The 17,665-nt window shown below is 39.8% G+C and overlaps 1 protein-coding gene across 1 annotated transcript in view; it reads left to right on the top strand.

The window, feature by feature from the left end:
• Positions 1-755: 755 nt before the first annotated feature.
• LOC126278402 (uncharacterized) overlaps positions 756-17,665 on the top strand; it is a 92,544-nt gene continuing 75,634 nt past the window's right edge. Inside the window, exon 1 of the mRNA XM_049978504.1 lies at positions 756-927. Coding sequence (XP_049834461.1) covers positions 873-927 — 55 coding nt within the window. The 5' untranslated portion in view covers positions 756-872. The remainder of the gene's footprint in view (positions 928-17,665) is intronic.

The following is a 17,665-nucleotide window of genomic DNA, read 5'->3' as shown; positions in this document are numbered from 1 at the left end:
TCCCGCCTGCAGAAACAGACTACAATGAGTGGTTACTTGTTCATCGTAGGCCACATTTTAATTATTGTTGCTAAAGTTGTGACATATCATGGGAGCCTGAGACACTACATTTATATGATTCCAATACTGACCGCTGAAGTCACAGTATGTGAGTAACCGCTGCTTTTAAGACAATGAAACTGACGTTCTAAGTCGGCAACAAGTTCATTCACTGAAGGATATAGAGTTGAGAGTTTGTATTTTGTTGTTTGTCTTAAAGGCACTAGCCAGCAAGCTTATTTGCGCCTGTACAGTAATACTTGAGTTCAACAAAGAATTAACTGTGTAAAAATAACTAGGAAAATTTTCAAGTTTGTAAAATATTAGCAAAATAACTTGAAGTGATAAGTGGGCAAATGATGTACGCAAGTATTTATGAAGAACTTGAAAAATGATGTTAATGCTTATCGGTTATAGCTATCTAGAGGCGTGTACCAAATGCTCATCTGCACCCACCCTACGAAGAAGTGGGAAAAGATTCAGCAGTTTAACAGGCAGTTCATACTTCTTACGTCATCAATTAATAATCACCACTCAAAACCATGGGCTGCCCTCTCTCCTTGTTTAGCCCCCGAGACAGCTCATTGCGCTAGTTAACAAAAACTTATTATCATTTCGTTTAGGTTTCTGTAGCGTGAAATATAATTTCTTTCGTTTTCGAAGCGGCCGAGGATTATTATTAAAAAGTAAATACTGGGCAAGCAGCCAAACAAAGCAAGATCGGATATTCGGGCCTCACTTATTAAACATTTGAACAGGTAGCAGCTAGTGACAGTCTGGCCTCGGCCATTATCTTAATTTCACGATTTCTCTTCTAAGTGATAAAATACATTATGCCTCATTGTTTCTACAAAAGCGTGCGACATCCACGCCGAGTGACGAATAATGGTAAGTTGTAAGCGACAGATCAGAAATTATCAGTGATTCATGAAACAATGTTACAGACTGCGAATAGCAGGTATGTTCTATGCTTACCTTGGTCTATACTTTCCACGTACTGTTCTCCGTAATTCTAGATATAAATGTTGAATGAAACCGGGATTTTCAATTATTGTGTTTGATTCCTCATGTTCTCATGTTGTGGCTACTTGATGGACAATAGAATATTTAGATGCTTTGGGTTCAGTCGCAAATTATAGAAACAGCTTCAAAGTGAACATATAGAAACAACTTCCAAGTTAACATGAATCCATCTAATTTTAATTATTTGTGATTATACTGTTAATATTAGATTAATTGTAATCAAAGAAATAATCAGAATGTTTGCGTCTTTGCGGAGAATAGTTCTTATAAATTTCATGACGTCACCGAACAAGTACATAGCAACAATAATAGAAAATTTCTCTGCACGTCAAATAGTTCACACTTTCGCAAGATTTCTGAATGTAATTCTGTGCCAATAGACCATATTATTACGGACGTTGTTGCTTGTAGCCACAGTACACGTACCAAAAGGAGCAGAAAAGTAAGTGCTTTAATTACAGTTTGTTGGTAGATTTATTCTGCTCCAACGATTACAATTTCTGGGCCCCCTCCTCTGCGTACTTTTGAATGTGAAAAGGATGTTCCCTCTCGACGCGGAGAAATACGGGAATATGTAATTTAAAATGTGGCTAAATAAGTTCAGAAAAATAGTTGTCGAAAATACGGTTATCATTTGTTTAAGGTATGCCACCGGACTGTGTTCAGATTCAAGTGCTGTAGCGTATTAGTTTGTAGCTAGTCTGTTCAATTCTTCCACTGCAATTAATGGTAACGTAAAATATACCTCGTCATGATCACGTTTTGCCCTGAGTTTAAAGGACAGTCAGTAAGGATTTGCCACTAGGTTTGTTAGGATTTATTTGTTGCATACAATCAAAGCTGTACATATAGGACAGTTCCAGTCGTTTATGAAATACGACATCACATTAGGGAGTCTTTGTGGAACAGAAGGGGGTCGTCAAAATTACGAATCCAGCCTGTATGCTCTACCAGGCGTTTAATCAAACAGCTACGGATGTTCACATGTATGGCAGTACATTTTTTCGTTTATGCAGTTTTTCAGCCATGATCATGCTAAAAGAATTAAACATGATCTACACAAAACAAAAAAATTATCACTATGGTAAAGAAGGGCGTATATTATTCAAGCCTAGACGTATAAACTTCCAATTCATGTCAAATCGGTCACTGGGAATATGACTAAAAAACGGCTCTTTCCATTCTATTTTTTTACTTTTTTACAATTTTTTTGACAGTATATTTTTGACAGTTTGCAATACTTTGCCAGCTGTGATGAACTTATGCATAGCTGTATGAATTTGCTATACAGCACTAATATATCACTTTTAGCATTGCAATCGTCTGACTTCTCGTCTGAGCAATTGAACCTCACTTTTCATGTAATTGTTTGAATACCATTTATCTACTGTTGAACTGTGATTTGTCTGACACTTTCTACATCCTCGCGATACGCTCTCATCAAGGATATTTGGTATTCACAAATAAATAAATAACTGTGTATTTAAACCTAACAAATAGCTATGAGCCACTGTTCCTTGTAGTTCAGCTATCTTCCCGTTCCATGGTTGATGGAACATGTCTGTCTACAAAAGCTTTTTTTTCACACATTTCTTCCAGGCGATATGTAGGAGGATGCAGAATTTTATAACAGTGTTACTGAACGACTCTTCTCTGGACATCACTGGTAATGTTTCATTATGTGTGTGACAGCTCGTTCATGAAAGTTGCGATATTGATCATACGCGACAAGTTAAAACTATATGCCGACTGGGAGTAGCCAACTCTCCAAAACCAAATAAGCTAAATGTTTCTACGAAAAAAGCCAGAAAAAACTGAAAGAAAAAAAGTATTATTGCGAAGTTTTATTTTGGCAATAATTATACTGTGTAAGGTATTTAAGACGTATACCAAAATCCAGAAAGGTAGATATTGTTGGATAACTCCAACTATATGATGAACAATTTGATCATATTTTGTACACAGACAAGCCAAAACGTAATCAACGCTGTTACTATTTTGATGGAATTTGTTTTTACTTTGGAATCAAGTCCTAGAACATTAATTTACTCATATCAGGTACGTAATTCAGTTTAAAACGACTACACGAAATAACTGCTCCACAGGATTTTGCATCATTTCTTAAAGCGTGCACGATCTTTGATTTTAATGGTTTTAACAGCCGGAGGGAAAAGCAAAGAAATAAAAATTTAGAGGCGAGCCTTGAACATCTCATTAGAGAAATGATTCTGGGTTCACTATTACTTCGAATGCAATATAACAATTTGAAAATTTTATTTCTGTAACACGAGTATAAAATATTAGCCCATTTTTCAAATCTCGAATTTTGACGAAAAAGGTTTTTAAATAAACATCTTCATGACAGTTTCTTTTGTATATCTTTTCCTCACAATAAAAAATATACATAGTGTTTCTGCTAGATACTTACAAGATATATTTCACATACCTCCACTGTAATACTCGTATTACTGCACTGAACAAAAGTTCGCTGTTCCCCTCCTCAGTTCCGTCGTTGGCACATTGTTTATTGCAACTGTGAAGTTCAAGTGTATGACTTCTGATTCATCCTGCATGAATCAAAATTGACGTTGCTTAGAACAATTTCTTTCATTATTGTGAAATTGCGATACTATGCTATGCAGGAACAGCGTTTCCAGTACGAGTCCGAGCTCTTTGTTTTTCGTCTTGTGTACGTGTATTCTGACGAGCTCAGAACACACCTCCAATAAAGATTTAGTTTGCTTTGTTGTGCTGTTTAACTCGATCTAGTAATACGTTTTCATGGAATATTGAAACGATTTTTAAAATTTTAGTTCTATGCGAGTAATTTTCCTTTAATCAACGTGGATTTTAATGCTTTCCTGTTGTCAAGGGGAAAATAAAGCTAGAAAAGAAGCCAAATGATTGTGAAAAAATCCAGTCTTCCGGACCACAGCTAAATCACTCATTTGCCAGCTAAACGGCTGTCAACTGCGGTGTCAGTTCGTGATCTTTGTATAGCCCAGGGGTGTCCAACCTGCGACCCGTGGGCCGGATGTGGCCCAAAGCAAGTATCAAAGCGCCCCCCCCCCCCCCAAAAAAAAGATTCCGTTTATGTAATGTTATGATAAATTGAATATTTTCAATTTGAAACTCCCGCAACACGGTATTATTCTCTTCTCTCATTGGTCCACCCCCACTCCCTTTTTTTCTTGTCTGCTATTGTTAGTGCTAAGTATATTACGTGCGGCACAAAAATAATCGTCGTTTTCCAATGTGGCCCTGGTAAGTAACTCTGCCATCCCTGTACACATATTGCATCATGAGGGTTTTGTTGACACTATTTACTCACTGAGAAGAAACTGCTATATTCCATTCAGTGAACACTTGACGGAAAAACAATGTGTTCTTCGACAGCACTTCCGTAACGGTTGTGCAGTAAGATGCGAACTATTCAGCAGGTTCATTTTAAGTAGGATTCCAAACTGAAAAGAAAAAGAACGGAGTGATGAACCTGAACTGTTCTGATACCGGAAGAAAGTTTCCTTGTGGGTCACTCATTCTATTCTGTACAGGGGTTTCTCGCAGTAACAGAGAACATTTCTCTGTAATGCGTTATTTATTGGTTTACTCTCTCACAATTTTTTTCGTGTTTTATTCAATTCTTTCCTTTATAAATTCTCTAACCAACATTCTACAAACTTCTTTTCTAGCTAGTTCCATAAGCAAGAAGTTTTGTCTCGCATGGTCTACCCAATCTGATATATGAAACAAGAATAAATAAATAGGGAGTTTGCAGTCACCAATAACATTCTCCACTATGCTATTGATCTGCTGAAGGCAGGGATCCGTGTTCGAATACCATTCAAGTATTCCGTTCGAATTTATCGCGTATCGATAACGCAGAAAAAACTCCACTTCATCAGTAATCTCAGAGTTGAAATAGTTTATAGCAGTATTGTGTGTGTGAAAGTGGGCTGTGTATGCATGTTGCGGGGGTGGGGTCTGTGATATCACAGAATCATTATATTAATGTAGGAAAATATGAAAAAGAGGAGAAAAGGAAGTACCGTAGCAGTTTGTGTCACTGATTTATGTCACTGATCGAAATGTAATTGAAGAATCTATTGCACATTTTCGTCGTCCGCAGTATCTTCTACAATATTCGAAAATAAAGAAAAAAGAAGAAATCATTTCCTTTCATGCACTGCGAATGTGGTTGTGGTGTCTGCTCTTAAGACAAATTTAGTTTGTACAAAATCAGACGCTAACTCGTTTCCATTCCTGAGGACCAAATCATTTACAAAACTAAACAGCGAACGAGTAAAGATTAGAAAGTACTGTATTCTAGTTTTGTGTAGGAAGAAATCTTCGCCATGAAGCAGTAGATAGTTCAAGACTAATCATCTAAGTTTGTAAAAGCACTCCGTCTTCAGGCCACAATTGACCCATCCGGACCATCCGACCGCCGTGTCATCCTCAAATGAGGATGTGGATAGAAAGGGTGTATGGTAAGCACACCGCTCTCCGGGCCACTATGATGGTTTTCTTTGACCGGAGCCGCTACTATTCGGTCGAGTAGCTCCTCACTTGGCATCACGAGCCTGAGTACACCCCAAAAATGGCAACAGCGCACGGAGGCCCGGATGGTCACCCATCCAAGTGCCGGCCACGCCCGACAGCTCTGACGGGAACCGGTGCATCCACTACGGCAAGTTTGTGAGCTGATCATTTCTTCCTTAATAATTTTGAGCAGTAAATGACAGAACAAAGCTGCTGGCAAAGACGGTTTGCGTATCATTTCCACTATCCACCATCACTAATTAGTTAGTACATTTTGTCATGAATTGTTGGCTCAGTAACTAGTGTATGTGATGAAGTATCAGATTTATACTTAACAGCAGCGCCAGGTGCACGTCATCCCCTGCCCACAGAAATACAAAAGCTGCCCCCGCATCCACCACCATCCGTAAACTATCTTACTACAATTGTTTTCTATGTAAATTTTAAAATTCTGTGTTGAATAAAAATGAAAGGCGGCCCGGCGATAGTGAAACAAAATGCCTAATTACGGGCGCATTTATGGGCACCGTTGGCAAGCACTAGAAACCAACTGTCCATTGAGATTTGATACAAAAAATACGTGGATAAGTGTTAGGCACAGTGATGGCTAACAAAGGCTCTGCGGATTTCTCGCGTATCAAAGTTTCATTCGCTCTAGAATAACAACAAAATATCTCGAGGTAGGAATTTCTTTACGGTAAGTAGCAATTTGTCTAATATACAATAATGTACTTCCAGTAGATTTACACTACCAGAGGCTTGAGCACTACAGTCGATGTCCAGTGGAACAGCATACTTTTGTTTACATTGGAAAGAGGTACATGAGGTCTCCTATCTCTCGTGTTCCTATATTCCGCTTACAAGAAGCCTCTACTTCGGCCTGCGGCTTTAAACATAAGCCATTGTGACACTGATGAGCAGAATAACCTGTAACTCACGAGGTACGGTCTCTCAGACCGCACGAAAATTTTCGAACTCGTTCCCCACGGTCAGTTCTGCTGGAAATCCCCCCCCCCCCCCCCCATATTAAATTCGTCAATCCTATAATGTTTTGTTGTGAGCTATGGCTATGCTGTGGTCTCCTAGACCGCTCCTCATGACCTATGTCCCTATTTTCTTCAGTATGGTACAAAATTTGCTCGCAGGAACGTGTCTGTTTTAACGACGAAATTGTTTGTTAGTAGATGGAGGAAGATGTCAGAGATATAGATCAAGAAAGAGTCGGAAAAGACGACGATTTTACAGTAGCCAGAGATCACAGTTCTGCTAGTAGAGGGTCACTGAGAGGAACTTCAGGACAATTGTGATGGAATCCCCTGTGTCTCCAATAAAAAATCATATGTGTTCACTGTTGTTATAAAGAAAACTGTATATCACAGCAATGAATGTCACTTTCGCAGACTTCTTTTTTGAAACTGAGGGCAATTTTTAGGTGCAAAGTATGAAAATGGTTCAAATGGCTCTGAGCACTATGGAACTTAACATCTGAAGTCATGAGTCCCTTAGAACTTAGAACTAATTAACCTAACTAACCTAAGGACATCTCACACATCCATGCCAGTAGCAGGATTCGAACCTGCAACCGTAGTGGGCGCGCGATTCCAGACTAAAGCGCCTAGAACCGCATGGCCACGGCGGCCGGCGCAAAGTATGAACGTAAGAATTCAGTTTTATGTGAAAATTTACTTGTTGCAGGGATACTATAATTCTTCAGAATGTAAAATTGAGTTTTCTAACAGTTCGTTAACGTGAACTATTTAAAATAACCGCACAAAATGTTTGATAAAAAGTAAATGCATGCAGACGCTTCATTTATCGAAGTAATATCAACCAAGAGTTCTGAAACAATACTTAAGATATTAGAAAACTAAATATTATTTATTTAAATTAAAAATTCCAAATAATTTTCGCCTTAAATCACTGTCCAAACATATGGGTCCCAGAGACCTCACCTCGTCGTAGCATACGTTATAGAAAAGTTACCTCCTGAGTGACAGGATGTACTTGTCCACATGCACAACAGTTAGAAACTTCCATAACATCAAAAACCAACCACAGGAGGTTTAATCTTGAATACATGTTTATTTACACAGCAATCGTACCAACAGAAAGTTGGGAGCGCCAAATTAATGCCTGGTGGGAGGGGAGAGGCAAGTAAATCATAATATCTCATCCACATTTTTTGGTTGCATCTACCATAGTCGCGTGTCGCTCCACTCCTCAGTTGGCAGCAATAGGAAGGCCTCGGTCAAATAGCATATTTGCTTCAGCTTCCGGTCGCCGACCTTTGAGCACCTACAATACCTTAGGCCGGTGTTACATCATCATATTTCTTTGTCAAAGCTGATACGTAAAATATTTATGTCAAACAAGTTTGACGGTGTAATAGGGAACTTTGTCAAATCTCGCCTGTCGTCAAATAAAAATGATGAAATCTACGGCGGGAAATGTGACCGCTTGGAGCGCTGGAGTCGCTACAGCTATTTGATGTCTCTGTACGTCTATAATTGTATTTGCAAACATGGCTTCCAAGTTGGTGTTTTCCTTCGACTCTTTTTTTTGTTTTAATAACCTTATAAACTTGCTTCGACTAGGGTGGGAGGGGGGATGAGCAAAGGGCACAGTGCATGCTATAATTCGTGTTGATAGGCAGGTGGAGGCCAAATCACAGTTACAGCCATCCACCTCTACTTCTGGAAACATCCTGGCAGCTTTTCAGCAAGCCGAATAGAGGATGTCCTCACACTCTATAATAGAAAATTCTTCCTTAGCTTTCCATTCTGCTTTGTCTATTTTTGAACCATGGACGCCACAAGTTAAAAAGCGCTTCATCTGTTTCGTACTTCTTATTAATTTGGTCGTTGTTGGAACACTAATTCCATTAATTAAATTAATCAAAAATAAAAATAGTTCTTATTGCCCAACAACTAAACATTTATTTACTTTTACATATTCCCCTTGCACAGCTTTATAAATCGCCTCTCACGTTGGTTAATGTGCAAGGTGATATTCGAGTGCTGTGTTGTAAACTAGAGTAGCTGTCACCTGTATCAAGAAATACTAGTGTCACAGTTGTCTGCCTTCTGCAGGTATAGCATTTCTCAAGAGAGTATTCTGTTTTGTAATATGAGAAACCACTTGACTGAGCAAATACTGAAATGCACTCTCATCCATTCGTAAGTAATATATATGTAAGACTTGACAGCCTCCACTTGCAGATCTTGTAACAAACTTTGCTGAGTGCTTTTACGATCTCGACGTAATACCTATGGCTTATCCAAGTACGCTTCCTTTTTTCCGCCGCTTTTCTTTCCATTAAACAGACAATGCAATTGTTGTACTAACAACTGCAGCGCATAAAATATAACGACAATGTAATACACCTTTTTAGCGCCACGCCAAAGATCTTTTTTCTTTGGCAAAGAAATATGATAGTGTAATACCGGCCATAGCGAAGTAGTAGCAAGCACACATGAGCCAGAAATGTAGGCTGGAGTACAGCAAAACAAGTACAGTGTTGTCACATAAACATTGTTCGTGATGTCTACTCGGCAGACCGAGGGTTCGCGGCAACGTCGCATTCATATTCATAGCCGTGCACAGTGTTAAGCGCGAGGTCCAGTAAACCCACGACCAGTCTCAAATACAACTCTTTATAAAATCCGCATCACACTTTATGCTCACAGTATTTGTAGTTTCTTAAAACCATAAACGAGACCTTCAGAGCGAATCCACGCATTCTGTTATGTGTTTATTCTGGGCAGAGAAAAAGTTGCTATACAAACATGATATCAACTTTTTGTGGATGATTGAAAAATTCTGTAGCTTGAGATTTCCGCTACCTCTATACGTGCCTATAACAAAATTTCATTAATATTGGACAAAGATATTTCAAGCTACATAGTTTTGAAGTGAGCCGTTCGTAACGCAGACGTCGAAAATCGGACACTCCTTACTACAATCTAAAATAAAACAATATGTATTTAACTTTCAAACCGTTCCGTACAGCGTAACGCAGAGAAAACAAGAAAAATATTGGTGTACTTCATTTTGAGATAGGCTTATTGGTTTGCTTGTAATTAAAGCTTAAAGTCGAGTCTCCATAATAAAAAATCCGATAGTCTTCTTTAGGATGCTGCTTAGACGAAATGACGGTAGGAACGACAGTGTGACGGCAGCGTGCATTTACACTCGCAAGCCGAAGGAAAGACTTTTTCTCGAAGATAGGAGATAGGAACAAGGGGGTAGGAGAATTCTCATACATCTCTCGCTTAATCCTTAAATCGTCTTTCTTTCGTCTTTTCTTCCGGTTAGTTTTTGCGCCTCCTCGACGCCAGCGGCCTTGGCAGTGGTTTATCTCGCGATTCTATTTTTAGGTGCTGGTAGAATTTACTGTTCAAAAAATGGTGCAAATGGCTCTAAGCACTGTGGGACTTAACATATGAGGTCATCCGTCCCCAAGACTTAGAAATACTAAAACCTAACTAACCTAAAGACATCACACACATCCATGCCCGAGGCAGGATTCGAACCTGCGACCGTAGCAGCCGCGCGGCGCCGGACTGAAGCGCGTTGAACTGCTCGGTTACAGCGGCCGGCCAGGATTTAACTGTGTAATGACATCGGTTGACGTTGAGATGACACTGGTTGCATAGACTTCATACAGTTGAAATGGTTTTCAAGTCAGATGTATTCAACATTTCTGGTGTAATTGTGTTGACAGGTCCGAAAATAAGAAAGCCGGACTCAGTGATAGATTTTTAAATACCGAGCCAATCGAGTATTTTCAATCATTTATTAACACTCAATTACAGTAAGTTTTTGCGTGATCAACCTTTAAGGTGTTTAAACGAAAAATACAATTTGTAAACAGCCTTATAATTCAACGATTATAATAGCAACTAAGTGGTCAGTCTTCTTAATTGCTAGTTCGGCCAACGAAGAAAAACCTACGATATAGACAGAAAAATAGCATTCGTTGGAATATCTAGAGTATATATCCTTATAATATATATAATCACATTCCTCGTTATATTTATTCCATGCCCTTATTACCCGTTCAGTTTACCTGACCTAATCTAACCTAATTGCCGTTTTACATGGGCGCGCTGCGAGCTGTTGACGTGTGCTGCTATTGGTGATTTCGGACGATGCAAAAACGGTATAGCTGCGCTCAGTGAAAATGTAACTTTGTTCGTGAACTGTATTTGGTGCACGTGCAACAGATAAAAGAAATATATGTTCTGTTAACACATTTTTGTACAGAAGACAATGAAAATGAACATTGATTATATAAAACTCTTGTTTTAAGATTGAAAGTGTAGCTGTGCTTGCGTTTTGGAGACAAAGGTACATCCGGATTTAATATATTCTTCAACAGGAAAATATAGGAAAAGCAAAAAAAAAAAAAAGCTGCTGCATTTCGATCTAGTAACTGAAGCGAACGCGTAATACATTTGCTATTAGCACATTCCTTACAGAGATTCGTGCGAAATTAAAGTAAAATTATTGTTTTCGGATCTAATAACTTGAGTTGGGAGTGCAGCAAATAAAAATACATTCCCTTTCAATATATTGTTCTACAGAAAACGACATGAAAATGAAATTTTATTGTACGACCTATTAACTAACAAACAGAAGTCCCCACAGGGGTGGGGCTGGGAGGAGAATGATCGACTGACACCATATATAAGGTGGTGTAGGTAGTGTCCCAGGAATCACATCCTGGAGCGACTCACCTTAGTAGGCCCTCGTTTGCAAGTAATGGACAAAAAAAAAAGTTTCAGAATTTTGCGCGAGAATGTATACCATTAACATGTTGTTGTTGTTGTTGTGGTCTTCAGTCCTAAGACTGGTTTGATGCAGCTCTCTATGCTACCCAATCCTGTGCAAGTTTCATCTCCCAGTACCTACTGCAAGATACATTAACATAATAGAGCCTATACCGACACCTGAAGTAGTGCAGTGGACAGCACATCCTCCTACTCCGCAAGAGGTTGTGGATTCAAATCTTGTCAGGTGCTGTAACATTTTCTTTAATTTTCAAAACATTATCGAAATGACTTTGTTCACAATATCATGCAATCTTTTAGCTAAAAATACATTTTTGACCGCATTGCACAACCAATAGAAACAGACTACGTATTCTACTTTTGGTTTTTAATCAATGACTCACCTTTTTCAAACGTTTAAATATTGTGATGGTTAAATAAAAATAATTAAAACCACGCGAACGAGGATTTCAAATGAAAAAAGAAAGACGGTAATAAAAAACGTGACCTGGTGAAAAAAAGTTCATACAATTTTGTCAACAACCTTTGATTCATATGTAAGGGCGGGACGCCAATTCTGCACACAGTTCTGCCTCATTTGTTGTTGCCCGGGTAGCCGTCTCTGTCGAGTCTGATCCTGCCTCATTCGATGTATCCTCACTGCCACAAGAATAAAATTTCATTTCACTGTCTGGCTGAAGCTCAGTAACTTCGTCCATTAGTGAGTGTCTGTGCCAGTATTCGTCCATAATGCACCGAAGAGCCAAAGAAACTGGTGCACCTGCCTAATATCGTGTAGGGCCCCCGCGAGCACGCTGAAGTGCCGCAACATAACGTGTCATGGGCTCGACTAATGTCTGAAGTAGTGCTGGAGGGAGCAGACACCATGAATCCTGCAGAGCTGTCCATAAATCCGTAAGAGTACAAGAGGGTGGAGATCTCTTCTGAACAGCCCATTGCAAGTCATCCCAGATATGCCGAATAACGTTCATGTCTGAGGAGTTTAGTGGCCGGCGAAAGTGTTTAATCTCAGAAGAGTGTTCCTGGAGATACTCTAGCAATTCTGGTCGTGTGGGGTGTCGAATTGCCCAACTCCATCGGACGCACAATCGACATGAATGGATGCAGGCGATCTGACAGCATGCTTACGTACGTGTCACCTGTCAGAGTCGTGGGGTCCCATATCACTCCAGTTTCACACGCCCCACACCATTACAGAACCTCCACCAGCTTGAACAGTCACCTGCTGACATGCTGTGTCCATGAATTCATGAGGTTGTTTCGATACCCGTACACGTCCATCCGCTCGATACAATGTGAAATGAGACTCGTCCGACCAGGCAACATGCTTCTACAACAATCAAATGTCGGTGTTGACGGTCCCAGGCGCGGCTTAAAGCTTTGTGTCGTGCAGTCATCAAGGGTACACGAGTGGGCCTATGGCTCCGAAAGCCCATATCGATGATGTTTCGTTGAATGGTTCGTACATTGACACCTGTTGATGATCCAACATTGCAATCTACAGCAATTTGTGGAAGGGCTGCACTTCTGTCATCTTGAACGGTCCTCTTCAGTCGTCATTTGCCCCGTCCTTGCAGGGTCTTTTCCGGCCGCAGCGATGTCGGAGATTTGATGTTTTACCGGATTCCTGATATTCACGGTACACTCTTGAAATGCTCGTACTGGAAAATCCCCACTTTATAGCTATCTGTAGATGATGTGTCCCATCACTCGTACGCTGACTATGACACGATTTTCAAACTCACTTAAATCTTGATGATCCGCAGCAGAAACCGATCATAGCTCCGCACCCTCTCCTCCCGAATGAACCGCTATTGCTCTTTGCCCAGAGCTCCCATTATTCCGCACACCTGGTACGTCACTATGCTGCCAACATTTACTGACAGTGTGTTGTGTATGCACCCATGTTTCATCAGTGTGCACGACGATTTTCTTCGCACCTTTCTCGTTTTCTCCTTAAGTTCTAAGTGTGCACGCAGTGCTACAATGTCCTCGCTCTCAACCAGAAATGTTCGTCTATTTTTACATGTTTTTAAAACGAAATCTTACATTCTCAAAAATTTTCCATAAAGTGGTTCGTTTCCTCGTGAAATCAATATCCGTATCCTCCTTCACCCAACTATAAAACTTTCGAAGGGTGGGAAACTCGCCTTTAAAATCGTAATAGCCCAAGAACATTATTTTCAGTAAACATTAAACAAAGTCGTCGACACCCTTCGTTTTCTTCTTCTTCCTTGGTGTCATAATTTTCCTATCGTTCTGGCTTTCTTACTATCAAAATCAAATGGCTCTGAGCACTATGGGACTTAACATCTATGGTCATCAGTCCCCTAGAACTACTTAAACCTAACTAACCCAAGGACATCACACAACACCCAGCCATCACGAGGCAGAGAAAATCCCTGACCCCGCCGGGAACCGATCCCGGGAACGCGGGCGTGGGAAGCGAGAACGCTACCGCACGACCACGAGATGCGGGCTTTCTTACTATCGTTCACAACATTACGCACTGTTCTTACACTCTTTCCTACTGCGGCTGCTGCTCTGCCCAGAGCGCTTTCTAACAGTGTTATCAAATCTTTCCGGTTTTCTTCTCTGGTACTCTTCGATAACTTATATATGTGCGATCTCTGTCTATTTCGGCAGACGCTAAGAATACACAGCAGTAGTAACGCACTATGACAATAACGAGACTGTACAAAGTCGAGCCACGTACGTCATTCGTGTGCTATCGAGTATTGTCGGACGTCTTCCCCAGTCAGTATGTAAAAAAAACTTAGTTCCGCGTTCTGCCATCGGCAATTGTAAAATTAACAGGTAATACATCATTAGCTTGGAATGTGCCCTACTCGTACGTTCTCTAGTTCATCGTCAAAAACTCTTACAAAAGCCGGACGTGTAAATATTTTACCGGACTATAAAAAGCTGGACATATCACGCTAAGTCCGAACACCTGGCAACCCAAGATGTAAACCCCACGGCCTTATACAATCGTACCTTCATGACAAATAAACAGGATTTATGAATGGCGGAAGTGTGCACCTGTCCTTACCTAAGATGCAATAACGTTTCAAGCAGCTGGTTTGACATCTGCAGGACGGACTGAATCTGACAGGTCGGCTGAGGGTCGGTGTAAATGTCTGTTGGGGCGGCCAGCTGTCAGATGGATTGTGACAAACGAGCTCAGCGGAAGTAAAGGCGGCCAGCAAGCTGCTAGGCCCAGCGGTCATCGAGGTTTTTCCAGGCAGAAAGAGACGTTTGGTCCGGCGACATGGTCGTGGGACGAGCTAATATGAAGGGACCTGTGACATGAAATTTCGTCACTAATATTGTTTTAACGAAAATATATGTAACTTGTTACAAACATGCTGGAGAAATACCAATTACAGTTTTGGAGCCGCGGCAGTGAGACGAGTTCATTGAACATATCCATGTCTGAAGCTTTAATAGTTAAAAAGTTATTGATATTATTGCCATTGTTGTTTACAGTAAATGATAACTGAATCTATAACGATAGTCACACTCGTGATACAACAGACGAAAGAGGATAATGCCTGCAATCATGGAAATATTATTTTTCTAACTAAACAAATAAAAAATGTTATGAACAATTTAGTTTATTTACGTAAATAGTGCCACAACTATGAAATCCTCTACAGAGACACAAATGATCTTATCAGCATCAGTTTAGTTTCCTTCTTTAATATTCCAATACCTTCCGATGTGTATTGAACTGGAGTTGTGATTTTGACTACAGTGCCGAATGTGGCGATATATGTGTAACGGGATTCGTTTAAAATTGATGAAATAGTGTATAAGTGACTTTAATAGGTTACAAAATGACTGGAAAGTCTTTCATAAATATTATAACAAGTATTTATATGAAATTAATATGAAAATTACGAATGGTGGTCTGCACTGAATCAAGGAGTGGTCATGTGACCGAACGTTTAAATGAGCGTACGTGGTAAGAGCTCGTGCTCTTTCGCCTGTCGTGTCGCGTCTGGGGCCGGTATGTATGCCGCTAATGTTATTTTCGTGGGCCAGGACTTGGACGTTGTTATTGACAGATGCTGAACAGTTGTTCAAAGAGTTATTTGTATGTGGCCATCATACGTTATGCTTCTCAAAGCAACAGTCCCAATCTCAGTAGATCTTTCATTAAATTATTCGCTCACTGTTAATATAAGGCTTTTGTAGTAACATTATTATGTTGTGTTAATGGGCTAAAGAGTGATGATGTATGGCCACCTCCCACTGATGCTAGCGAGCCGCGCTCAGAGTTAATGGCCGTGCTTCGCCCGCTCTCTGGGGAAGGGGTGAAAACGTCGTAATTCGCAGCTAGCTTTTTCAATTTTCAGATTGATCTTCATGTTCAACGCTGCGAACAGCAGACTCGAACTCCGATCTATGCCGTCTGTGGCGGTTATTCTTTATCCTAACGATTTAGCAAAACCTAAAGAATTAACCTGATCGGACAGGTATTAGAATCTACCTCTTTTCTGTTCAGTGAGGATTTCAGTTGTATGTGGAAACAATGGCCTTGATTTTTTGCGGTTTCATTATTTTCTGCTTAATTTTTCGTCAATATAAAAAATTTGACATAGGGAAAGTCAGTAAATGGTGTGTTTGCACGATGAGACACAAAATCATACGGAATTCTTAATTGAGAGGACCGTAGTACAGACGCCAGTGCTAAGGTTTCTGTTCTTCGCATTTTATGTTTTCAAATACCGTTACAAACAATGGAAAATCCACGATTGAATAATGACAGTATTAGTTCGGACAAGAAGAGAATAGAAGATTTCGAAATGTGGTGCTACAGAAGAATACTGAAGATTTGATGGGTAGATCACATAACTAATGAGGAGGTATTGAATAGAATTGGGGAGAAGAGGAATTTATGGTAGAACTTGACAAGAAGAAGGGACCGGTTGCTAGGACATGTTCTGAGGCATCAAGGGATCACAAATTTAGCATTGTAGGGCATCGTGGAAGGTAAAAATCGTAGAGGGAGACCAAGGGATGAGTACACTAAGCAGATTCAGAAGGATGTAGGTTGCAGTAAGTACTGCGAGATGAAGAAGCTTGCACAGGATAGAGTAGCATGGAAAGCTGCATCAAACCAGCCTCAGGACCGAAGACCACAACAACAACATGAAAACGTTAGACTGCTACTCACTATATAGTGGTGAGGCTCAGTCGCAGACAGGCAGAACGAAAAGTCTGTTAAACAAGTAAGCTTTCGGCTAAAAGCCATTCTTCTGAATTAGAAAACATACAAAACACATATTCATGGAAACACAACTCACGCTCACATTCAGAAGGCTTTTTCGCGCCGAAAGCTCTTTAGCCCAACAACACAACATAATAATGTTAATGCCAAAGCCTTATATTAGCAATGAGATTTTAGCGAATAACTTAAAAGACGTACTCAGCATCTCCACTATATGGTGAGTAGCAATGTATCCTTCTCATAATATTGTCAAAAACCGTTACAAGATGATATAATAATAGCGTAACGGTAAAGTCAATTTAAAACGTGTCGTAAGCGATAAAACCAAGTGTAAACGGATAAACTTGTTACAAACGTAACTCGAATATTTTGTCCACACAGAATAAAATGACGGAAAGTGCTTAATTATGGTATTCTGTTGAAGATCTACTTAAATAGCGTATATTAAGAAACATTGTTTCTCTGGAAATTACAAAGAAACTCCACAGCTTTTTTCTCACAGAGCTGAACTTCATTAAGATAGTGAAGAAACATGTAGCAAAATTATTTTGCCGTGTAGTTTCTGTTTGCAAAAGGTGCGAGAATGAAAGAACCACTATGCATGTTTCGCGGAACACAGTGCCAAACTGGAATTTTACGATAACATAGAGCATGAAAATCTAAATTGCAATTAACTGCTTTACTTGAAATTTGCATTCATTTACTGTAGGGTGAACCAGAGCTGGTGAAACATACAGCACGCAGTCTTAACTGTCAAATAATGGTGCCAGTCAAAGTTTATTTTACTTTTCTCTGTGTATTCAATAAGCAACACTTTGCTTCATTTTGCTTGAAAAGAATATTAAACTTCTGCAACAGCCGCTGTATCAACCAGTCCAGACTGAACCCGAGGGAATTCACTAGAAATTTTAGTAATATGTTTCGCAAGGCACATAAATATATACACAAGAGGACTAAAATGATCAGATCAAATCTCAATTGAATTCAAATATAAAATAGTGAGTTCCCGTCTGCAATCCATATTATTCAGCCA

The sequence above is a fragment of the Schistocerca gregaria genome, chromosome 6, assembly GCF_023897955.1.
Source record: "Schistocerca gregaria isolate iqSchGreg1 chromosome 6, iqSchGreg1.2, whole genome shotgun sequence".
Lineage (NCBI taxonomy): Eukaryota > Metazoa > Arthropoda > Insecta > Orthoptera > Acrididae > Schistocerca > Schistocerca gregaria.
The sequence above is the reverse complement of the archived record's forward strand: the minus strand, read 5'-3'. Positions and strand labels throughout refer to the sequence as shown.